The 25288-nt window shown below is 37.1% G+C and overlaps 1 protein-coding gene across 3 annotated transcripts; it reads left to right on the forward strand.

Moving 5' to 3' along the window:
* Window positions 1-6410: 6410 nt before the first annotated feature.
* Window positions 6411-24904, forward strand: LOC136283417 (uncharacterized). 3 transcript variants are annotated; one of them, XM_066172246.1, is made up of 20 exons: window positions 6411-6532; window positions 6985-7249; window positions 8389-8565; window positions 10080-10544; window positions 10689-10739; window positions 11956-12126; window positions 12254-12505; window positions 12604-12810; window positions 13083-13262; window positions 13777-13956; window positions 14711-14941; window positions 15755-15916; window positions 16845-16964; window positions 18552-18689; window positions 19137-19277; window positions 21580-21717; window positions 22165-22305; window positions 22390-22530; window positions 23309-23437; window positions 24098-24904. In XM_066172246.1, the coding sequence occupies exons 4-20, from the start codon at window positions 10343-10345 to the stop codon at window positions 24238-24240; spliced, it is 2727 nt and encodes a 908-aa protein (XP_066028343.1). In that variant the 5' UTR covers window positions 6411-6532; window positions 6985-7249; window positions 8389-8565; window positions 10080-10342; the 3' UTR covers window positions 24241-24904. The 3 variants fall into 3 exon arrangements, with proteins under 3 accessions (XP_066028343.1, XP_066028342.1, XP_066028344.1); XM_066172245.1 differs by having other exon boundaries at window positions 10242-10544; XM_066172247.1 differs by lacking the exon at window positions 15755-15916 and having other exon boundaries at window positions 10242-10544.
* The last annotated feature ends 384 nt before the right edge of the window (window positions 24905-25288 follow it).

A 25288-nucleotide genomic window follows, 5' to 3' on the forward strand; every position in this document is an offset into this window, starting at 1 on the left:
AAAGCGAAAACCGAAAAACCTGCACTAAAGAACGCAAGCGCAAAAGATTCGTTCGAGATAGACCGCTGTACATTTTCAATCATGGCGGGCACTACCTGATATTCTGTGCGAGCCACGCGGAAACAGTTATCCAGTGGTTTATAGACCACTCCAAGGACAACGAAATTATCTTCTATGAGAGTTATGTAACAATCGAAAACAGAGGATGGCTATAGATTAGGCAAGTAAGTGGTTAATATAAATCCGCATGGGCGATCAAACTTTGAAATTATTCCATTCCAGTTTAGTCTTGAGTCTGCTGATTCATCTATGAAAGTTTGAAGCCCACTAAATATTTATTTTTCTTTGATTTGTGTCGCTGTCATTTCGTTTCGTGCTACTTGATTTCAGCATTACCCGTTTTTCTTCTGGAAATCGTCGTCGTTTTTCCCCTTGTTAACAGAAAATTCTTCTGACAGTGCATCTCTTTTGAGCACCACCTTCTTAATGCATTTTGAACGGAATTATCGGGAGTTATGGCGAAACCATGTAGAAACTGAGCGACCCAACGATGGAGTTGTTAAGGATGAGCTCCTGTTTAACCATGAACGAATGAAGTGTACTTAAAACTACTCACCAACGAAACGGTTCAAAACTTAATCAAATTAATAAATTTAGAACGCCGTGCAAAAATCAATTTGTTTGTCGTTTTCTTTCGTAGCGAGAGCATGACTTTCTCGCCCTAGTTGTCACCGGCGCTGATCAAAAATTTAAGACATAAACAAGTGCAAACCCGAGGTATTCTCACATTTCGGTAAAAACGACAACGACAACAAATGACACGGAAAAATACAGTTGGTAAGCTTCGTAATATTTCATTTTGATAAACTTCAACATGAAGCAAGTTTAATTTATTGATGAACTAATTCACGATAAAAGGGTTAAAGAAATGCATCAAAGAAAAGCCCTTACGTTGTTTAAAGCCAAGCTCAATTAAAAGCGAACTGAGCCATGAAATCTTCGATCACTCGCTAACGATCGTGTTCCCTTTCAGGAATCCAGACTGAATTTAGCTCAAAAAGAACAGTAACGCCAGGAAGAGGCGAGAATCGAAACGTCGCAGGTCATGGGTAAATTGTCGCGGGTCGCGGGTAAACTGTTGTGGGTCCCGAAAATTGTCACAGGTCCAGGAAGATCTCTTCTCTTAAATGCAACGATTTTCTCCACAAACGGCTGCTTTGATGCGAACCACATTCCTTGTGCAAATACATTTATGCACTAGCACTATCCCAACTAACTTTCTAAATTTTTTGATCTTAGAAGTCCCTGGCTCTAAAATCCTCTTCGATTACTCATTGAACATCATATAATTTTCTTCAAAATCGTTTGTTAAGTTTTGTATGCTTTTTGCTAACCTGGCTTCAGTGGGCTTCTATAAATAAAAATAGTTTTTAAGTTCAGCTCATAACTGCTTTAAGGTCATTTGTGGTATTCCAGTTTTATTTTTGACGATTTTTTTCTGGTTTTACTTATTTCTTTATTTTAATTTTGATGTTCCTAGCTGGCATAAAATAACACTGGCAAACTTTTTCCAAAAATATAGGTTGTATCATACAATCAATCAAGCTAACTAAATGGAAATGTGAGCAGAAACCTCAACAGCATCTTGTGCCGCATTCACTGGAAACTGCTGTGATTTTTGCACTAACACTTGTGTCATTGTTGATTTACTGATTGGTAGGCATGCAGTTCAGATCAAAGCAGCTGTTTGTGGGGAGGAGACTTAAAACAGCTGTGAAATGTTGGGGGTCAAGAAAAAAGAGGGTTTAAAAAATGAGCTGCTCCAAACAATGTACAGATGTGAACACACTAGTTTTATCCTGCTGAGGTTTAAAAATTCCAATCTTTTATCCAGTCCTTCAAATATTTAAAACTATTTTGCATGCGCCCCTTTCTCCCTGCCCTCCTCTTGTACTTTTACTACACAGGCTACCTGTGGAGAGTGCCTTGATTGCGCAAACTTCAATCTTTGCCAGATTTCATTGATACGTATCAGTGTTGAAATTTGGGTTGTTAAAAAGCTCTGAATTGTTAGAACTTTGTCTGTTCATCATTTTAAATTGTTGTCTGCTTTTTGTGGTATCGTTCAGGCTTATTTTACATTGATCACCTGAGCCAAGCATCTCTGTTTTAACTGAAAGAAACAATAAAGCCACAGATGATTTTCCTACAAAAACCACATGGGGTTTGTGCAGTCTGTCTGGAAATAGTTATAGTTATTTTTTGCAGAATCTTGCTGCATGCTATAGCGGTCTACTGATACCTACAGGTGATAGCTCTGAAAGGTAAGCGGTCCTCTTTTTTTCTCTTTTCTTCTTCGTAGCAAATGATGCAATAAAAAATTGAACTTACATTACCAGACTGTTTGCGCAATTCAGCCTTAATCAAACATAACTGACACTCAGCTATGAGCATGACTGATGTGACTGTCACCCTGGCAATTCACAGAATAAATGTTTCACTTCTCCCCTCAAATTAACCTTTCCGAAAATAATCCAGCTCTATTTGCCCTAAAGATGCACCCAAATACATTCTACTCTTTTATACCACAGAACCTTGTATATAAAAAGGCCACTACAAAGACAAGAAGAGAAATAATACAGGACCTCCTTTCAAATGACCCTTGAAATAAATGCCAACAAGTCTAGACTCAAGAAAAGAAGGAAAAAAAAAAGGACAAGCACCAAGATGCTGGGCTTGTAGAAAAATGAAAAATGAAGATGAAGTTACTGTCACCATTAAATGACCTTATATCCCTTATGAACAGAATTTTGTTCCAGAAACAATGTTTTATTTTTGTCCAAAGCAACAATGCATAAACAAGATACCACATTGGACTAATATAAAACCACTGGATAGAATCAGAGCTGACAGTTAATTTACTGACATCACTGTGGTAGCTTTCAAAGATGATGGTTAGCCACTTTGCAATTCTGTTGATTGATAATTAAATCTTGAGATGGATGCGCTTGAATTTTTTGTTAATTTCCTCTTGCAAACAAAAATATTCTTTGGTAATGAAAAAAATGAACATTTATGCAATTTAAGCAATGAAAATTTGAAATTTGTTACCAGCTAATTACTTTTTATTAGAACAAAATTAGAAAAGGTTCAATTTTTATGACTAAAGTTCTATTTTTGGACCTATGACAATTTTCTGAACCTGTTACAATTTCCTGAACCTGCAACATTTTACCTGCGACCTGCAACCCATGACCCGTGACCCATGACATGCAACAATTAGACACTCCCATCACTGACCAAGTGCTCATGCGTGTGTGATTAAATTCTGGGAGGTTTTGCTGACATAGCAAAACCTTGCTGACAGCCCACACATAAAAACTTGTAAACCACACACATATAGAGCCCACAAGGGATAGGGTCTTTCACACCAAACATATTACCTATTTTAAAAGATAAAAAAAACAAACTTAATATCTATGTTGTAACAATAATGCTAAGCAAAGTGGCAAACTCTTTTTTGCTTGCAAACAGAAAACATTGATCTATGAAAACTTGAGAAGCTTGCGTTAAAAAACCCTAACATGGTTTGGTCTTTTGGTTTTTCTGTTTAAACTGATTCATTATAAAACTCATCAATAATTAACTATAGATTATTACAAAACAAACATGATCCATCAGAAGGAAGTGTAATGTGCAGAGTCTGGAGTAAATTTAATGAAATATCTTTCACCTGCTTTCTACAAGCCCCAAATCAAAGAATTGTTTGGTAACAAGAAATCAAGTTTACTTTTCAAACTGCATGTTAACCTGATGCCAGATGTGGTTAACATGTAAGTTCTCCCTACAGTATTCATACATTATCTAGCAAATGGGTGTGGAGAACACTCAAATTTATTGGTTATCTTGATCAAATACCAAATTCTTGTAGCTAATTAACAAAGAAATGTGTAGCAGCTAGAGGGAAGAATTAAAAATCAGATCTTGGGAGTTAAAGGGTTAAGAGCAAAGAATCATGGTTTTGTTGGAGAATTTTTGTTTTGTGACTATATTATCATCAGTGGACTGTTCAAAATTAACATGAAATAGAAATCTTTTCTGTTAGTTTTACAGCTAAATTAACTAAAGTCAATTTTTAAATGCAAACATTTTGGCATATTCATTCCTTCACAAATCCTGACCAATAAGTTTAAGGTGTTCAAGTCCAAAATGATCATCTCTATCTGCAAAAAGTCATCAGCTGTAAACATCTTGCTGCAACTCATACAGCAAGCTAGTCTACAATCTTCTGTTAATTAATGATAGTGTCACACCAAAGCTGATTTAAACCATGAAATGCTCTCCTTTCACAATAAAAGGATTTTTCTTCAAAGTTTCCATGTTGCACCAGTCTCAGCTATCAGATTTTTCTATGTCTGCAAGAGAATCCAAGTATTGACTAAGTCCATTGCTAAGAGAATCATATGCTTTTTCAGGTTTATTCACTTTGTTTACAAACTGAATTTAAGTTTAAGGGCCATGTATATGAATGTCACTATTTATTGCTGTAAGAGAGGAGTGAAACATAGGATTAAAGATGTACTGCACAGCACACAATCCATTACTGTTGATGAAATGGAGACAGATCTAAATACATATTCTTTTCTTACTTGCTAAAAAAAAGGGAGAGAAGGGAAGATACGGAAAACAGGAGATGTGGTGCCATTTTCGCAATATAAATCACAGGCAAAGTGATCTAGAAGGGCTATGAAAAGGATCATGCCAGTAGTGGTGCTGGAAGACTTGGATGAGTATTTAGAATGGCTAGGTTGATTTGCACCTGTATAAAGAACAGAATATTTTTGGTATAGTTATTTGAATTACATTAATATCTTTCTTATGAGATGTTTGGTAGAGTCAGCAGAAGTAGTATTAGCCTTGAATTACAAGAAATGGTAATTAAAGTCCATTAGTGGAGTTCAGTTTGGTTTGCAATCATGCGAGTGATTACAAAATTGGACAACCCTGAAGCAAGAGTCTGATTCATCAATCACAAGTATGATTACAGACCCAATTGGACCTGTCACCAATTGATTATAATTGTTACATGTACCTCGACAATTTCCAAAAAAGAAAAAACCGAAAAAAAAAATAAATAGGGGCTTTCTATATAAAATATTCACAATAAAATGCCATTAAAATGGCGTCTTATAGAGTATATTCACTTTTTCTTTTCGTGAGTCAATCCACCCTGAAGGAGTATACAAAGCTCTAGTTCATTAGCTTTAATAGTACTTATTTAAAATTCACTACCGGGTGATATTTCTGGAAAATTCGGAAGGTCGGAATTTGGATAAACTGCAATTGACGGAAAAATCGCGAAACTTAGATCTATCATCATAAGCAGCAGTTTGGTTAAGCTCAGTCAGATAGAAAAAATAAAACCAATGATAAACCAAGAAGCTTGAGATACAAGGATAACCACAGATAGAGAATATAGATTAGTGCGAACTGCGCATGACTAACTGTAAAAAACCTTGGCTGACTTGACTACAAAGTAATAAGCTTTATATTTAAGACTTCTTTTTGGGAGTCAGTCTCTTTAACCTTATTCAAACCAGCTACATGAAGGAATAACGACACGAGGAGGTCGTTGCGTCGCGATGTAAATTAATTGGATAAACTTGTTGACATAATCACATAACATAAGAGTCATCCTCTGTTGGTTAAAACATATAAAATAAAAATGGAAAAGAAAAAATTGACGATTTCATTATGTCGTTATAAGGGTTTTCTGTTGTTATATTGTTATGCAACATGTTACGTGGGTGAACCTCTGTAGATCAGCGGTATCGAAGTGAGCCTGTAACCTAAAAAATTTGGTGGCAAACAAAAGCCCTGAGCTGTCAACATACTTTAATACTTCGCTTTTCCGTCTCCAAAGGGAAATTCATCAATCCAGTGACACTCTCTCCGTATACACCCTGGCTTTCCCTTCAAACAGTCAATGTCCGAGTCGCAACTCAGTGGCTGGTTTAGCTTAAAAAATCAAAGACATTTAGATATACGAATAGCTTTTTGGATAACGTCTGCCGGCCGAACTCCAATTTCGTACCCCTAGCAAGTACGCTACTCACTCTCTGTGCTGTTTTAGAAAATCTGTGACTAGAAAGGCTTTAATCAATTTCAAGCTAATGTTAATTTTCCTTCGCAACAATGCGAATAAGAGTTTCACAAAATGTCCCATCCCAACACTGCACTATACAGTAACCTTTAACATGTTGGCAGCGAAGGGGGGGGGGGGGGGGGGAGGGAAGGAGTCGCAGTAGGGAGAAGAGGAGGCAGATTGTGTCTCTTGTGGTACCGCCATTTTGAAAGCCGACCGAGAGACCCCTGGGGACGAGGTTAAGCTGTCGTAAGCTTTTCACAAGAAAATTGCAAAATTTTCTTACTCGGATGGTCGAGCGCGGTTAAGAATATTCCTTAGATATGAAGAGCCTTCTTCAGTGGATCATTTTAGCCTTAATTTGGACAGCACTTCCCACATCGATTTGTGAGTAAATTTTTTCTTGAGGTTGGTCGCAACTTACTATGCCTCAACATCTTCGTGTTAAACCAATTTTCCTCTGAAACTGATGTTGGGTTTATTTCTTATTCCTATACTAAATGCACTGGAAACACTTCCTTCTTTTCTTAACCTGAATGAATTGTGTGAAAACAATTTTCACCTCTTATTTGTATACGAATTAAAACCGAGCCATTCACCGTTTTACGTAAAAAGATTGATACTTTACTGAACAAGTTTTAGAACAATGAGACCCCACCGAAAACAAGATGACTTTAATTTATTTCATGCAATTCTAGACAACAGCTATTGTGAGAATACGTAGCCTACAGCTGAGTGTTTATTGTTATATTAAAGCGTTTTCGTTCAAATATACTAGACAGAGGTTCAATGTTTGTTCAAGTCTTGCAATACTGTCCGGTTTCATTCTTTGTTTTCAGCCTTGTCAGTTTACTACCCTAACATTGCGATAAACCAGCCAACAGAACAGTCAAGTACTGCTTTGGACGGAGACAGTAATCATGGCGTAGACGCTGGCTTGGGAATCAAATTTGAATGGAAGAAATGTGTTAAAAACTCAAGTTGAAGATAATCCATGGTGGAAGGTGGATCTGGGAGGAATCTACCAAATTGAAGCTGCAACTATCACCAACAGATATGAGAGTTGTTGTAATGATAAGCTACAACAAGTTGATTTAACAGTTGGTAGGTTGTAAAACTCACTGAATAGAGAATTGTTTATGAAAGTTTAAGGTGCAAACATTTGCATTATATCTTAATTTTGTTGGAATAGTCTCACAAATATACTGTAACCACATCAACTCACTATGATAACTTCCACAACATCCTAAGATTTAGCACGCTCAGTTATTATGGAATAGGACAAAATGAAACTCTAAGGATGTGGCAATGTTTTACATTCCTACCTGGATTCCTGGAAATAAATTAAGAAACATGGCAATCTGTATTTGTTCAATGAGCTTCACCTCAATTACAGTTCTTTCTTTGCTACTGGGTGATTTTGGCCAGTTTTGGCAAGAGCAGTTTGAGAGGAGCATTGAATACAATTGGGTGAGCCAGAGAAAGTGGGAGGGAATGCTGCTCTAAAATTGAGGTCCACTACATGGCTCAGTGATTTTGTACCAGAGGAAAACCTGCATGTGTTCTGCAAAGTAACAAGTTAACAACGACGAATAAGAGAAAATATCAATAAAATTTGTATGTCTCTGAGGCATAGGAGTTCCTATAGCTAAGGTTGACAATTTTCAACCAAGCTTGAAAATACAGTCTGCTGTAGTCGTTGACTGTAATAGTTACTAAACTACTGATGCTGAGATATGGCTAGAATTTTTTCGTTGGACTATACACCAGCCAGATCAAAGATCAGGATATGCATGTTCACAAACCACAACCTATCTTCTATTGAGACTTGGTTTAACAGTTGTCTCACTTTTGTTTTACAGCTTCCTTTTGATACAGAAACATTCCATAAAATAGTTATAGAGTTTCCACTTTTCTGAGTTTACCCAACTCTTGGTCAGTAAAGCTGCTATGTAGAAATAAGAGGCCAGCAGTGCCATAATGGTTTATATGCTGACCTTGATGGCTAAAAAGCACTCTTGTCAGGTCACCGTGTAGTTTTCTGGGGCAGGGTCCTTAATTCTCTAAGGAGGTTTTGATGAACTGCAAGGGATCAAATCTGTGAAAGTAGAAATATTCTGGTTGCTTTGTGCTATGTGGGGAGATAAGCTCTGGTAAAATGGGCCCACAGCTGGCCTGGAGACTGAGTTTTTATAAATCATCACAAACCTTAATTGTTTACAAATCTCTTTTTACTCTCACAGCCTTCTACGAGGATGATCCCATTGATGCACAACAAGTTTGCCACCAAAATTTAACCTATCTGTCTAGGGGACGAGTAACAGTCCGCTGTGACCAACTGCCCTTTGGTAGATATTTCTTTGTCTCCATTCCCAAGACTCAGTGGGAAATGTCTTTCTGTGAAGTTGAAGTTTATCCAAGTAAGTTCAATAGCATGTCATCCAGTTTCCTTTTGTAAAATATCCTATTCCTCCCTATACTTGTGAAGTGTTATATCAATAATGAAGGTTAAAAAAATGTTGATTTGGTTATATTGCTGCAACAATGACATTCTTGTAAAATTTTTACATTAATTCAAAACATGAAGAGATCTACTGTTCATTAGTTAACTGTTAGATAATGGAAATTTTCTGTTATAAAAACTGATTTCAGTGGTCTGAATTTGGGAAGTACATTTAATAATTTTGAATAGATCATTTTAAAGATGTAAACAACTTATGGCCTCATAGAAACATCGTACATACGACAATTCATAACATAACAAAGGAAGTTACAACTAACAACCTAACCTCACTAAACAGGTCAAAAAGAGCACGAAAAGAAGTGTAGGGAGAAACACAAGATGTAGTCAAGTGTTTCTTCCACTTCTTGAGTGCTCTAGCCGCTTCCAAAGTGCTTTAATAACAGAGCAGAGCACAGTCAAGGCTTCTCTATTTGTTTTATTATAAAGAATCCATTTAATTACCCAAGCATTACTTTCAATTTTCAAAACAAACTTTATTTCCAAAGCGAACAACAATGTCGTCAGCATGCTCTATACTCTCATAAAGCATGCTACAATAAGCCAATCAGAATCCTTGTTAGAATGGTTCAAATAATCTGATCGGCTGTACTTTTTTTTGAACACTGAATTTTATTAAGCTTGCAATCTAACTGAGTGTGAAAATTTTTAAAACACAGAATGTTTATTTTGTTTTTCCTTTGAGGATTTTCATATCTGCTCACGTTTTCATAACATAAATTACGGCGCCTGGTATGTTTACAAACCTTTGTTTGATTCTTCTGTTGCTACTTGCCGGGTTGCTTCAGTTCCGAAATTTCACTTTCAATTATCGGAAAAAAGCTAAAAAGAAGTCCCAGAAAAGCTCGAACATAGTACAATTGGCAGGTGGCGTGACAGCTATAGCTCAGCTCTATGCTCTATACTCTCATAGAGCACGTTCTTTCAACCAATGACAGCGCACATTATATCTGAACTTTATTATAAAAACACATAAGCCATAAGGATAAAGTTAAAATCAAAATGGTAATTTGCAGGAAATTTGTGATCAAAAAAGCCTTGTGTTAGAGAGGTTTTGATTTCTGTGAATGTTTCAAGTTTTTGCCCATTTTGCATTAGATTTGTCTTTTCTTAGGTTTTCCCTTGAAATTTTTCAAAGGAAATTGGTGTGCATCCAGCCAAAATTGGTCATGATACCTGACAACTGACTGCTGTGCTGGGGATGAGAATCTGTGGTTTCTAATTACCTGCCTATCCTACTTTTTCCATCTTTAAGCTCTATCTCCCACCCTTTACTTTGAAACAGGGCAAATTGGTCTGTGATTATATCTCTTGTAACCCTCTTGGCTTTGTAGTCTTGTGTGGGTTTCTACAATTAATTTTAATTATTAATTCTACAATTAGTTTAATTATCATAATCACTTTTTGCTGCAGGGTATTATTTTGAGGAGCTGTAACATTAAATTCTCAACCAATTACAGTGCACAAGTTTCTATCATCACCTGAGCAACTCTATTCAGTTCTATCTTCATCAATGACTATAATCTTATACAGCTTGACTGCCAATCTAAAAAAAAACATTGCCAAATTTTATAGAAATTCCACACAGCCTTGGGAATGAAGGCTTGTTATTTTATAAACAGACATCAAGGTGGCAAGATTCTGAGTGGGTAGCTGTGGAGAATTTTAGACTCTACATGTACATGGAGGTCACTTTGACTTCTAGTACTGTTTTGGAAACTTTTGACCAGCCACGAGACATATACCCAAACTATCCTGTACGTGTTGGAGCTCTACAGATTAATGATACTGTCTTAGCTCCATTCTCATCTAATTATTCCTTGGGAAAGGTTACAGCTGTAGAGGATTGGCTTACCGGGAGATATGAAATACAGCCAGGTAAGTTTTCTTTTAAAATGATCAGCTTGGGCTAGATTTTTTCAGATTTGCCATCTGGCAAAAGTAACTTTTTAAAATGGTGGCCAGACCTAGATGCTTGGAGGTTACATGTTTGCGTTTGATAATTCTCCATTTTATTTATAGATTCTGGTGGCGCAGCAAGGAATTTTAGTCATGCTGATCTTCGTCACCAAGGTGAATTATTCTCTCTTTAACCCTTCAACTCCCAAATCTGATATTTTAATTCTCCCTCTCTAGCTACTACATGTTTCCTTGTAAATTAGTTACAAAAACTTGCTGCTAGATCAAGTTAGCATCTTGATCTACCGGATGAGTTTGAATATTCTCGTTACCTGTTTGCTGAATAATGTATAGATGTTATAGGGAGAAGTTTCATGTTAATCACTTTAAGGAGTGAAAGGGTTAATACACAGTTGCAAGATGATTGCAGCACCAGAACGTAAAGTATTGATAATTTAATGCAAATTGATTAAAGTATAAAATTAATGCACTGTCAAGCAATGAATGACAAAATGCTCTAAAAATCTAGTTTTACTCCTGGAGCCCCACTAACAGTGTATATGGCTTGAACTTCTCAGTGATGGCTAGGCATAGTCTGAAACAAACTCTTGTTTTGTACAGTTGCTTACAAAAAACATCCTCTGATGCTGCTAGATGTCTGCCACAGTTAAATATTATTGATATTATATAATTGATATTACTAACTCTAAGTCTTTCCCAGACGTAAGTGCATAAGCCATCCTTTATCTTCAGGTTATCCACCCTCCTCTTTCCTTTTTACATATGGGGCCCTCTCTTTTCCCACAGGTTCCTTCTTCTTCTTCTCTAAATACACAGCACAAAGTTGAACATTTTCCTTAGAGCTTAAATATGGAACGATTAATTGCTGTTTCATGGAATAGCACATCTACTTTTCATTCAACTAATATACTCTTGTTTTCTTGACGCCATATTCCTACCAATAATGGAACTCCATTTTTTGCATATAAACCCACACAAAACTCACAATTTCTCCAATTACCTTACTTTTTTTAAGCTCCTATATTTGCCCCCTCATCCCCAATATACCTGTAAGATCTACTCTCACCCCACATGGAAGGTTCAATATCCTTTATATGTGAAGAGCATGATAGGAACAGATTTTAAAGTTTTGATATGATAATTCAGATAGACTTACATTAAATTAAGACTTCCCATCTAAAACATTTTGCACAATGTGAAGTCTTAATTTAGTAGATTGGTTTGTTTTCCTCAATCATTTGTCTGTTTGCCAGTCAAACCATTGATACAGGTTGTAACATCTAATTGTTGAGTGGTCTATTATTTGTTTAATCATTTTTGCTATTTTATCTTTCCAATTTTCTGTTTTGATTTCCTTTATGTTTTTCAGATGCATGCAAACTGCAGATTGTCTGTCCTCCAAATTCAGAATGCACAAGAGAATATATGAATGACAAGTTTCCTACATTTTACTATATTTGCAAATGCAGAAAAGGCTTTTTATCTTCTAGAGGGACTTTCATGGCAGTCTTAAATAATGACATTTTAGATGTTTGCAAGGGTTAGCCAGCTGTCTTTAAATTTTCAAATTGATAACCTTTGTGCTTCTGCAGTGTTACTGAGGCAGTGTAATGAGGCAGTTGTTATGTAATTTCTTCTGATACCATTATTGTGAAAATTTGCTGCAGGTGGCATCAATTTATCTGAGGGTAAGCCAACTAATCAGTCTAGCACATCAGGTGATGCAGTCTCGTCAAGAGCAGTGGATGGTAACCTTAACCCACTGTTTTCAATTGGCCAAAGCTGCAGTTCTACCACCAGCCAAGCTAATGCTTGGTGGCGACTAGACTTGGAGGAGGTAGTTTATGTTGCTCATATCTTCATCCAGTTTAGGAGTCGTTGCTGTGATTCACAGGCTACTCATTTTCTGATCTATGCTGGTGAGTTTTGTTGGAAGAATTGTTTGTTCACACTTTCACTTTGTTCTTTCCACTTTTTTCTTTGAAAAATAACAGCAGAACGTTTTTATTTATTCAAGGTCCTCACCTGGAAGATAACTTTCCTGTGCCTGGTCAGGATTTCCTTAATTACCTTTGTAGCAATTTCACTGTGGCAAACATTCCTGATCACAAAGGCTGGCATGTACACTGTGGTAGAACTATCACTGCCAGATATCTCTACATCAGACTGTGGGAAACAAATAATTTAACACTTTGTGAAGTTTATGTATATGATGATTCTAATGGTATGTACTGTAAAAATCCATGGTGATTTGCCTCTTATGTTATGTAAGTGACTGGGATTCAGTGGGACAGGGGATCAAGTGACGTTTAGTGTTGTAATGCTCAATAAACCTCTTCTATGGGCCAAAAGCAGAGAGCTTTACAAATCTTGTTATTTTCATTTTTCTTTTCTTTAGAGATGTTTTGATTTTCTTTGGTTTCTATGTACATTTGGCTGCTTACTTTATAGTTATGCTAAAGAACATTACCTAATACCAACAACTTTATTTTGCAGATAATATTGCTTTAGGCCTGCCAGAATACACAGTGGCTGTGGATGGTGATTTACAAACCTGCCTTGATACTCCCTTTACTCTGGACACATTTTTGAGGATAGACCTGGTGTTTGTTAGACCTATTGCTCTTGTTCATTTAGTTAGTAGGTTAGACATGACAGATGTAGCAGTTATTGTAGGTGAGCAATGTACCATACCATAGAAGTAGTTATTTTGATTATAACTATACTATCTAAAGGAATATCTCCATTGCATGTCAATCACCTGTTTACTTGATGGGATATGTACTTTGTAAGGATAAGTTGAACTGAGTGACATGTTTAGGGAAGTTTGTAAAAAAAAAAGAAAACGTAATTTAGTGATTAGTGAGTAAACATTATTGATGGCCCTTTGCCCAAGACATAAGCGACAAAGTCTGAAATTCTTGTTGTGATGGAGTTACAATGGTCATCTCTTCCCAGTTCACCGCCTCTCTATTTGGGATCAAGCCCCTCCCTATTTTTGTGGGTTGCAGCCCCTCCCTATGCCCAGTTATGTACATACAACCTCCTTTCTTCCCCTGGATGTCTTTCCCTGCCAATCACTGTTTTCAAATCTCGTCCATATGAATAGATGTTGAACGCCTAAACTTCAATGGGCTCCTTTTACAAATTTTAACCAACGCTTAAGATCTTTTGTTTTATTCTCTGCCAGGAGAGACTCTGTCAGGGGACACATGCAATTCTTTAGATGGCAATGTAAGAGCAAACGTGATCAAGGAATATGTGTGTAACTCTCCACACAGAATAAGTGGTAGATATGTTTTCATCACTATTCCAAGCAAAACAGCATCGTTAAATTTGTGTGAAGTGCAAATTTATGCTGTATACGAATGTAAGTGTAATGTTTTATACTACAACGTGTAATAAGGGCGATGGGCTTGCTTATTTTGTTGACAATGACAACAGCAATGATAACGGCGCCTTTTATGATGAAGATAAGTCTTCCATAGTTTGAAATATTGGTCAAGCCAGTTTGATAAACATGGTACATTCATATGGAGCAATGATTTCACCACGGAAATTTGCTTTTGTGGGTAAACAGAAACATGCAATGCTAATATATGTAGCCCTATCTGACTTAGTTGGGTCAGCTAACCAGATTACGGGATGCAATTCATTTAACCCTCTTTCGGAGCCAGCCATGTAATAACTCCTCGTATCATATAGCTGGCAGCGCCTGTAGGCAATATGAAGCGAATCCTGTGTTGTGATTGGCATCTCGAGCGGGCAAGCTAAGATGGAAGCCGCTTGGTCTCAAGGAAAACGATACCAGAAGTCATTGAATTTCCTTTGTGCAAATTTTTTTTAAAAAGTTAATGAAAACCTATTAAATCACGTTATTTTTCAATTTATCCAATGAAAAATGAACACAGACCATCTTAGTTGGCATATTTTCCCATTGCTTAGAAATAAACAAGCCATCCTTGATTCTTATTAATGCAATATCTTTTTGCTATAAAATGAATTCTCTGACCAAGCTTGTTCGGTCAAAGTGGCTGGATATTAGTGCCGTTTTGATTTAAACTTTGTCTCGGTCCATAAAAATGCCAAAAGAAACCTCGGTGATTATTATACTTATATTTTAGTTGATTTGACAAAGACGGGGTCTGTTACACAATCCAGTACTGCCGTAATAAATATGACTGCTGATCAGGGTGTTGACAATGACAGACTAACATGTATAGCAACAAAGGAGCAGACAGATCCATGGTGGAAAATCGACCTGAGGCGTTACTATGACGTGGAAGAAGTTGTCATCTACCCACCCAGTGAAAGCTTCATTCCTTATTCTTCTCAACTCTATCATGTTCATGTTGGTATGTGTTTTTTTTAATAGAAAGTGAAAACATACTTACATAGTAATAAACGAATTTGTCATTTAATTTTGAAGCTTTAAACGTAAATGCCGCATGAAGCACCAGCCCATTTTCGTTGTTCTGACTGTATTTTATCATGATCGTTGTTTCAAGTTTCGTTCTTAAGGAAAGTCTTTATTAAGTCACCAGAGTGAAAATTACATCTAATAAAAGAAGATAGGAAACAGTAAGAGAAATGAAAGGCAAGGCGTCATTTAGAAAACCAATAGGAATATAAGGCTGTTAAGCCTTAGCTGACTCTCTATATTATATGTAATTCTGTTAGAGGTAAGTTAGGTTTGATGAACCGCTGGCATTTACGACATGTGTACTTGAATTACTAAACTGTCATGTTTCATTACACTACAGTGTTTTCACCTGGATGTGATTCCGTCGAAAATAGAAACACATACGTCCCATTGTCGTAGTTTTGCACTGATAGTAATTTTGTCTCGTTCAAGTTCTGCAGGGCTCGCATCAGGGCTCACATCATTCAGTCAAGGGGCCTTGTGAGTCCTCAGCGGGAAATCCTGGTGAAAACACAGATTTGTAATTATTTCTCCCACCTTCTTAAATAAGCAGGAGCCCCTGCTAATTTAAGAAGGTGATAGAAACAGTTACATATCGGGGAAAGTGTTGGGAAAGTCATGCATTTTACCTGTAAGTTCAACGCAATTATTCACCTAGCAAATCTCATTTTTGAACTTGTTTAAAACGTTATCCCTACTGATTTTTGGATAAGTAGGAAAGACTTGATATTGACTTCTGTACTAGATCAACGGCTGTGTGGAAACGCCAGTGTAGCCAACAAAAAGTTTGTATCAGTTATCTGTTCTCCAAAATTACATGGGCATGTCATTGTTATCAAGAATGTGGGAGCAAACAAAAGAGTTGCCCTTTGTGAAGTGGAAGTGTATTCTGAAGTGCGCGTTGCATGTAAGTTCTACATGGTAAATAAGGGGGAATAACGGACACAGGAATATTTGCAACTGAGTTTACTTTATTTTAGGAAAGGTCTCCATTATTTGAACGGAAATACCTTTTTCTTACAAATTTTATGGGTATTCTGTGGTACGAAACTGACTGCATACGTCAAGGTTTATTCCCAACAGTCTTAGCGGTCTCTAAAATGTCCAGTCAATGGCCAAACACACGGAGTTGAAAAAATTGTTTCATGGTAAAATTTTGCTGTGAGGGAGATTAAATATGAAAGAAAACTGAATTTCAATCGGCGTATTTATGAATTTATAAGAAAAACTTCTCAAAAAAATTTCGAGGGGTTCATCTCCAACCACATTTTGTCTTAAATTAAGTACATTTGGCTTGGACTCTAAAAACCCTTCGAAAAAGGATTTTTTTAACCACTCTCAACCGTCAATAGTTGTAAACACTCGGCCTTGTTTAACCCTTTAACTCCCATGAGTGACCACGACAGAATTCCTCCTTACAGTAATAACTAGCAGAAAAGTGACGAGAATAAAGCAAGGGGATCATAAGTTGAAACAATACCAAATTCTCCAAACTAACATCGCAAGAACTGTAAGGGAGACAGTAAGGAAAATTACTAATAATATCTTGGGAGTTGCACGCGCAGTGCAGCTGATCGCGCTTTCTGAATATAGCATCTCGTGAAGGCGGACGTTTCGTGATGTTGCGACCGAGTGCTCCAGGCTTGATTGGTCACCGAATTTTCCAAGGCTTAAGGCTACGCTGCACTCACGGTTCGAGGTTTGCTAGCTTTGCTGGAGATTGAAAATCAAATTAGTTTGAAAAACGATTAAGCTGAAAAAAAATAAATGAAACACAACAAGTATACCAAGCCCAACACCATTTTGTTTTCTATCTTTGAATTGTATCTTAATAGATGACCACTTGTGCCGTTCCCCATACCTTTGCAACTCAGATTATCGATGTGGTGTTGAAAATGGCTACATAACATGTGAATGCAAAGAGGAAGGCACCTTTGTTCAAATGTGCGTTACTGGTGAGCAAGCTATTGTCGTAAACTCAGTGGTAGACATTAGCTCCTTTAATAACTGTTGTTTTTAGAGGGATGATTGAGATGGGTCTCGCCTCATCTCAGCAAATGGATTGGTCAAAACTCATTGTTATACACCTAGACTTTCACTCAACAAAACGCGCACTGTGATTGGTTGATTCTTGATCACGTGCCCTTGATCAAATTCAAATGTATCCAGACCGGGATACATTTGCGCAGTCGTTGCAACGAGCCGAATATAGTAGCATGTTTTTTCTATATGACTATTTACGGGAAAGTCTAAATATCAGACATGGTTTGATGCTGCTCTGGTTTACAGATTTAATGAATGTAACCGAGGAAGTTACAATTCATGGACCCAAAGTTTCGACACTCCTGTCTAGTGCCTTCATCAGGGGTGATCTAAACGCTGCAAAAAGAGGTTCTTTTTATATGATCAAAGCACTTAATGTATGGTCTCTCGGGAAACTAGTTTTGTTTTTTCTCGAGTCTTTATGTTTCCCTCGACCTCGTCTCGAGAAACATCAGGACTCTCGAGAAAACAAAACTAACTGTTTCCCTCGGGACCATACATTAAGTGTTAAATGTTCAGAGATACTGGATCCCGGTTTCTGTGACATTAATCTTAATCCAGCAAATCTCTATCCGTAATTGCCGTTAACTAAACTCATGACAAATTTTATGACAGACGGTAAATTTCACTTTTCACCCACATTTACTTCCAACCTTTTCTTTTGAAGCAGAAACAGAAATGATATACATTTAAAACACATGACATCATCCACCCTTGTCAAATGCAATAGCATGATCATTTCAATTGTAATGCCTTCTTATCCCAACATTACTTTGTTTCTTTGCTACATTAGCGAACACTGAACTACTGCTTGTACTCTAGATATGACAATCAACCACAAAATTTCCTAAACCAGATAACATTAAACATAATCCAAAAAATCATGTGTCAATTCACGAGTTTGCTCACAGAGCACTTTGATTCCTCTCCTTATTGGGATATTCGTTTCGACATCTAACGACTGGTTGTTATGTGTGTGTGTTTTTTTTTTAAAGTTAAATCTTAAGGAAAGCAAAATAAAGAATGACTCTTTACAACGAAGGACGTGAAGATGCAAGTGAAATAGTGTTTTGTACTCACTTCTGCAATTAAGGATAACATCAAAGCTAAAAGGTTTCGCATTGATTCAACATTCCCTAATTACATATCCTCGTGACTAAATGTTCGGTTGCAATATCTTTAACCTTTTTATTATTATAAAACAAGCGAAGTGGCATTGGTATCGATAAATCACCTTTAAAGGAAATCCTTTTTTTTTTTTTTTTTTTTTTTTTACTTTATACTACTTTCATCGTAATTAACAAGCGAAAGATCTAATTTTGATAATTGGCTAAAGCCCTCTTAGGGAGTGTCAATAAAGTTTGTATTGTATTGTATGTGAGTTGTTTCCAAAGAAGAGGGAACATATGGCTTGAAAAAACTCACGTATTGAGAGTCTAGTTCAAAGAAGATTCCTTGTTATATATATTTTTTATTGATAATTTCTTTGTCCTTTTTAGATTTTGATGAGTGCAAAACTGCACCTTGTCCTTCGGATCACATTTGTAACAACACTGTTGGATCATACAGATGCGAATGCCCTCTGGGTTTTGTGGAAGATCCCAGTTCTCAGAATCCAGTGAATATAATATGTAATGGTAAGAAAGTCAAGCGTTTATCTAGAGGAAGGTGAAGGAAATCTGGCAAGAAATTCTGTATGGAGCTCCGTTGGTATTCTGTGTGGTTCTTCTACTTCTATAAGTATCTTTCTGATAACTGCTACCGAAGACAGTTTTGAGTGCATTTCAGCGTCATTTAAAGGTTCTCCGCCCTCCAAAGAACACCATGGAAACCTGATTTCAAAACAAAATCGCTGTTTCATTATAAGATTTTTTCCTACCAGACGGCTAGGTTTCGCTATCTTCTGGTTAGTTGGCCTAAATGCCATCAAGGATTAGTGTATTGTAGCGGTTAGAGTTTGAGCGACGTTTGCGTTTTTGAAAAATAGTCAATTTATTCTGCTCAACATCGACGAATTATTACCAGAGGGACTGGGAACAGATCTAGGGTGCAATAGACGGAAATTAATCTATTGTCTTTTTCAGATGTCGACGAATGTCAGTTTCCAAGCACTTGCCGTTCAGATCTCGTCTGTAACAACACTGTTGGCTCATACAGATGTGAATGTTCGTTGGGATATGTCGAAGATCCAAGTTCTCAGAATCCAGTGAATGTAACATGCGTTGGTGAGGAACCATAAATTATTCAATGAAAGATTTCATTTGGATCTAGGGTGCATTCAAAGCAAAGGAGTCTTTTGTCCCTGATTTGCATTTCTCAAGCCGTTTGTCATTTTTTTGTGAATATTTAATTATCTTAGCGCAACGCGGCAAAAATAGATCAGGTGACTAATTATTTAAAAACCTAGAAGTTCGTTACGCAACTTACATTTCAAAAGTGTCACCACAGATCGCACTTCGAAGCTTACTAGCCGCATATGGAACACAAATTGTAAGTATAATATTTTTCCCGTCGCTTCAACCGAAATCGACATGTGTAATAACCTTCTTTGTCATATTAATTTAATTTTTCAGTTGACTATATTACTACAAGTGCAAATAAATTCCATGTACGGTCATGTACGCAAAAATCAGTTAGTGGTGAAATCTTCATCGTAAAGTAGCCCTTCAATCACAGGAGCGAATCAGTCCCTTTTAGATTTTGACAAGTGCCAGTCTGGAAGTGCTTGCCGTTCGACCACGTTTTGAGAAACATCAGAACTCTCGGGAAAACAAAACTAACTGTTTCCCTCGGGGCCATACATTAAGTGTTAAATGTTCAGAGATACTGGATCCCGGTTTCTGTGACATTAATCTTAATCCAGCAAATCTCTATCCGTAATTGCCGTTAGCTAAACTCATGATAAATTTTTGTTTTCACTAAGTAAAAGAATCACGTAAAAATGGAGGAGAGTTAGTGATCGGACGTTTTGTAGTTACCCATGCCAGTTGTTAATCATTGTTTTTTTTTTTTCTATTTTTATAATTTGTGAATATTGGTGACTACTGTTGTTAGATAAGCCGGAGTTTTTAAGCACACTACCACTTCTGCTGTAAGCTTGTTTATTAAATTGATTTTACTTCAACTGGTGCAGCAACACTCGAGGTGTGGTTGGACGTGAGAAAATGATTAGTTTTTAACTCGTGAATTGCGCGCATGCGCAAGAGCGAGTTGTAGATACGATGTGGGGAATGGTATTCGCTCGCTCGCTCGATTGGTCGATTACTATAAAATTTTTTTCGATTTTAGGCTTTTGTGTGCATTTGATAGTTTTTGGCGAGAAATAAACAAACGAAATGGCGACCTTTGTTGCTAAGAATAGTGGTGGGCTGACAAAGAAGCCAACGATAATCTTAAAAGAGATTTTTTTCGTTTTAGTTTCAACAAGCGGCGTCAGCGACTGGCAGGCATGCAAGGATTCACACTGAAGTAACAGAACAACCTTCGTTTTTCATAAAATTGTAATTTACAATCCTTGAACTTGAAAACAATCCGAAGATTCATTGAAAATATCACTTACTGCGAAGCGCTCGGAGTTTACAGATGTTCAAAAGCTTTTTCTGTTACGGCGTCAGATTAAGGACAAAATCGATCATTACGTTTCGTATCGTGTATTTTTCCTGTGTGAAGCAACAGAGGATGCCGGCGACTAACGAAATTACAAGTTAACACGAAAATCAAATAACACCTAAACAAACAATTTTAGCTACGATTTTCAGTGAATTTTTAAAGAATAATTTTCTTTTAAGTTTCAAGACAATCTGAAGATTCAAAATACATATTACGTACTAAAATGCGAAAGTTATACACCACAAAATTGATAAATAGGCCTGAAATGAAATTCTATCTTGTTATTGATTATACGTTGCCTAGCACGTGACTAAAATCTACCCAGGCGGAGATCCAAAATGACGGTGGCAGTCTTAGCTTAGTTATATCACTCAAAATTCGTTCCCGTTTGTCTCATTTGATAAAGAGGGAATCGTGAATGTTTTCATTAAGACAGTATTGCCTTGATTTTCTAATATTTACAATGATAGACGGCAAATTTCACTTTTCACCCACATTTACTTCCAACCTTTTCTTTTGAAGCAGAAACAGAAATGATTTACGTTTAAAACACATGACATCATCCACCCTTGTCAAATGCAATAGCATGATCATTTCAATTGTAATGCCTTCTTATCCCAACATTACTTTGTTTCTTTGCTACATTAGCGAACACTGAACTACTGCTCGTACTCTAGATATGACAATCAACCACAAAATTCCCTAAACCAGATAACATTAAACATAATCCAAAAAATCATGTGTCAATTCACGAGTTTGCTCACAGAGCACTTTGATTCCTCGCCTTATTAGGAGATATGAGTTGTTTCCAAAGAAGAGGGAACATATGGCTTGAAAAAACTCACGGATTGAGAGTCTAGTTCAAAGTGAATTCCTTGTTAAATATATTTTTATTGATAATTTCTTTGTCCTTTTTAGATTTTGATGAGTGCAAAACTGCACCTTGTCCTTCGGATCACATTTGTAACAACACTGTTGGATCATACAGATGCGAATGCTCTCTGGGTTTTGTGGAAGATCCCAGTTCTCAGAATCCAGTGAATATAATATGTAATGGTAAGAAAGTCAAGCGTTTATCTAGAGGAAGGTGAAGGAAATCTGGCAAGAAATTCTGTATGGAGCTCCGTTGGTATTCTGTGTGGTTCTTCTACTTCTATAAGTATCTTTCTGATAACTGCTACCGAAGACAGTTTTGAGTGCATTTCAGCGTCATTTAAAGGTTCTCCGCCCTCCAAAGAACACCATGGAAACCTGATTTCAAAACAAAATCGCTGTTTCATTATAAGATTTTTTCCTACCAGACGGCTAGGTTTCGCTATCTTCTGGTTAGTTGGCCTAAATGCCATCAAGGATTAGTGTATTGTAGCGGTTAGAGTTTGAGCGACGTTTGCGTTTTTGAAAAATAGTCAATTTATTCTGCTCAACATCGACGAATTATTACCAGAGAGACTGGGAACAGATCTAGGGTGCAATAGACGGAAATTAATCTATTGTCTTTTTCAGATGTCGACGAATGTCAGTTTCCAAGCACTTGCCGTTCAGATCTCGTCTGTAACAACACTGTTGGCTCATACAGATGTGAATGTTCGTTGGGATATGTCGAAGATCCAAGTTCTCAGAATCCAGTGAATGTAACATGCGTTGGTGAGGAACCATAAATTATTCAATGAAAGATTTCATTTGGATCTAGGGTGCATTCAAAGCAAAGGAGTCTTTTGTCCCTTTTAGATTTTGACGAGTGCCAGTCTGGAAGTGCTTGCCGTTCAGATCTTGTTTGCAACAACACTTTTGGATCATACAGATGTGAATGTGCTTTGGGTTTTGTTGAAGATCCCAGTTCTCAGAACCCCGTGAATACATTATGTAATGGTAAGCAAGTCAAGAGTTTTCTCGAGGAAGGTCAAGGGGATCAGGGGAGGAATGTTACATGGAATTTCGTTACAGTTTACCTAGTGGTTCTTCTATCGCTATAATTATTTTCCTGATAATTGCAGCCGTAGACAATTTTAGATTCCCATCAGCGTTATGTTTGGTACCCTGTTCTCCGTCCTCTAAGGGCTGACTAATAAAACCTAAATAATAATTCATTGGTTACAGTGTAGTTCGTTTTCCAACCAGAATTTTAGGTTTCGTTATTTCCCGGCTAGTTAGTTGAAATGCCATGAGAAATTCTTTTATTGTAGCAATCAGACTGAGTTTGGCATTCTGGGCCGGGTTGTTCAAATGGGGCAAGATAACCCAGGGTTATTGTGAAATCTGATTTCAGATTTGAAAGCTTAAAAGAAGAATCAGTATGGTTCTTCTTTTCTACAATTTGATTATTGGATGCTCCACGAAGAATCGAGAGAAATATCCGGCAAAGGCTTTAGAAGAAAGAAACAAAGAAACCCAGATTAAAAGCTAACCTAGGTTTAATGCTAATAGGCCTTTGATCAACTGGGCCCAGTTCTTGAACAGAAGATAGTACACACCGTTATTCATACTGAAGATGCGTGAGAAAATGACTCTTGTCATCGTGGAAGAAAAGTAAACGTTATCTTCGATAACTACTGTCCAGCCACTGATTAACACAACCGAAGGCAGGTCAGACTTAAATAATCTTTGTTTTACCTTTGTAGGCTTATCGTAGGCCGTTTTTTTTTTTCAGACGTGGATGAATGTGTGAACAGTGTAGAGTCTCTTGGCTGTAGTTCCCTCTCAAACTGTGTAAACTTAGAAGGTTCTTTCTTCTGCACTTGTAAGGAGGGATACCTAGGAGATGGACACACTTGCCAAGGTCAGATGATCTCCAGATCTCGCTATAAGTGCAGGGTTTTATAGGGAGATGTTGCTCGTTAATTACTAATGTAGAACGAAGAAAATTTGAAGCACTGCCATGGAGAACCTCTAAGTTCTCTGAAATTTTATGTCGTGTTGAGGTTTTTAGGATTCTTGTAGGTCTGATTAAGGGCAACAAAAAAATTTTTTAAAAGATGTTAAAACGTGGGATAAACATAAAAATTGATTCCTTGGCCAGGATTCGAACCCAAACCAGACCTTATTTTACATGTGAGATGGCTTGCTGCTCACGCTGCTCTGTCTAATACGTAATTGGATAGACACAGATGTTTGAGCTCTTGAGCTTGATTTAGGGATTGTAAAGTCATCTCACATTTCCGCGGTTCTACATCAGCCTTCGGTTGATTACTATATCAATAGTTGCCTGCAGTCATAGCTGATCTCTCCAATCAGAGGATGGTTAGATTGATGGATGGATCCAAGCTGATGATGAATTTATTCATAAATTGATTTTCCATGGAAGAAAGAGAAACGTTTTAATTTTTCACGGGCATGGGAACGATTACTGTTCTGTACTTTTAGGCTGTACTTGTGGCAGTACTTGATCTGTTCCAGATTGCTCCAGTGACCATCTTTTGCAACTTTTTTCTATCCACAGGAAGGAGAGAGGTGTTTGAAATGGTATGCCGCAATCGCGGCGGACTGGAGTCAATGTGCGATAAAAGTGGTGATTACAAGTGTAAATGTGACAATGGGTATGTTTACGACAGCCAAACACAAACCTGTCGACAAATAGTTTAAAGTGCCAAATCCAGTTCTCCACACTGAGCCGGGCAGAGACAGAGTACTAAAGACTGGAGTCAGTCCCTTTTACTGCTGCTTGTCATCGTTGGTCAAAGCATAAGTTTCGTAGCGTCAGTTATCAACGTAATATTAGACTGCTTTGGTCCCCTTTTAGGGGAAGCTAAGTGGCTCAATATGCCACAGGTTTTGTTAAGAAGAAATTTCTTACTGCGAAGTTGATACCGCGCTCAACAGTATATACCTGACTTTAATACCTTTAAAACCAGATGCTATTGAATCAGCAGTGGAAGAGTGGTGGATATTCATGAAGCAGCTTTACGAGTTGGTAAATGTCGACAGCTTTCACCATTGTGACACATATCACTCAAGTTGGATGACTAACATACAAAACAGAACCTTATCTTTGACCATATGCCTAGTAGTACTGGTACTAAACTAGCTGAATAGTGAACGCGAAAAGCATGTTTTACTTCTGTGGTATATATTTAACTTAAATATAGCCTGGAGTAGGCTTTGTGAACGTTATTATGCATACATTTATCTCTTATTGATTGTTTGAAATTTTGACTAACATGATTCACGGTTTTTGTGGATTTTTTTTTATTTTGTGAGGTATTCCTACAGATTGAAGACAAGTTTAAATCGTAAGGTCCTCGCATTAAAAAAGATGGCGTTTTTATTTAAATTTGACCGTGTTTCTCGTATAACTTTTACCCTCTTTTGCGCTTTATTTGGAAAATAGTTCGTCACCCTTATATCTATGTTATCTGGATTTGATTGACTATCTGTGATTGGTTCTTTTTTCTAACTACTCCCACCCCACCCCCCCTCCTCCCCGTCATGACAATTGTTATTTTGGTAATACGTCACACGTAACATAATAAAGAGATTGGTAAGTTGTCCTCCTAATCTGATAAAACGTAACTGAAAGAAAGATGTTTGCAGTTGAGATCATCTCAGAAAAGATTCTTTAGTGTTTTTGATCTCCACAAACAAACGTTCCCACACTTGGAAGCCCTGGAAAGCTTTGGCCTGATGATGTTTC

This window comes from Pocillopora verrucosa, chromosome 9 (genome assembly GCF_036669915.1).
Source record: "Pocillopora verrucosa isolate sample1 chromosome 9, ASM3666991v2, whole genome shotgun sequence".
Taxonomy (NCBI): Eukaryota; Metazoa; Cnidaria; class Anthozoa; order Scleractinia; family Pocilloporidae; genus Pocillopora; species Pocillopora verrucosa.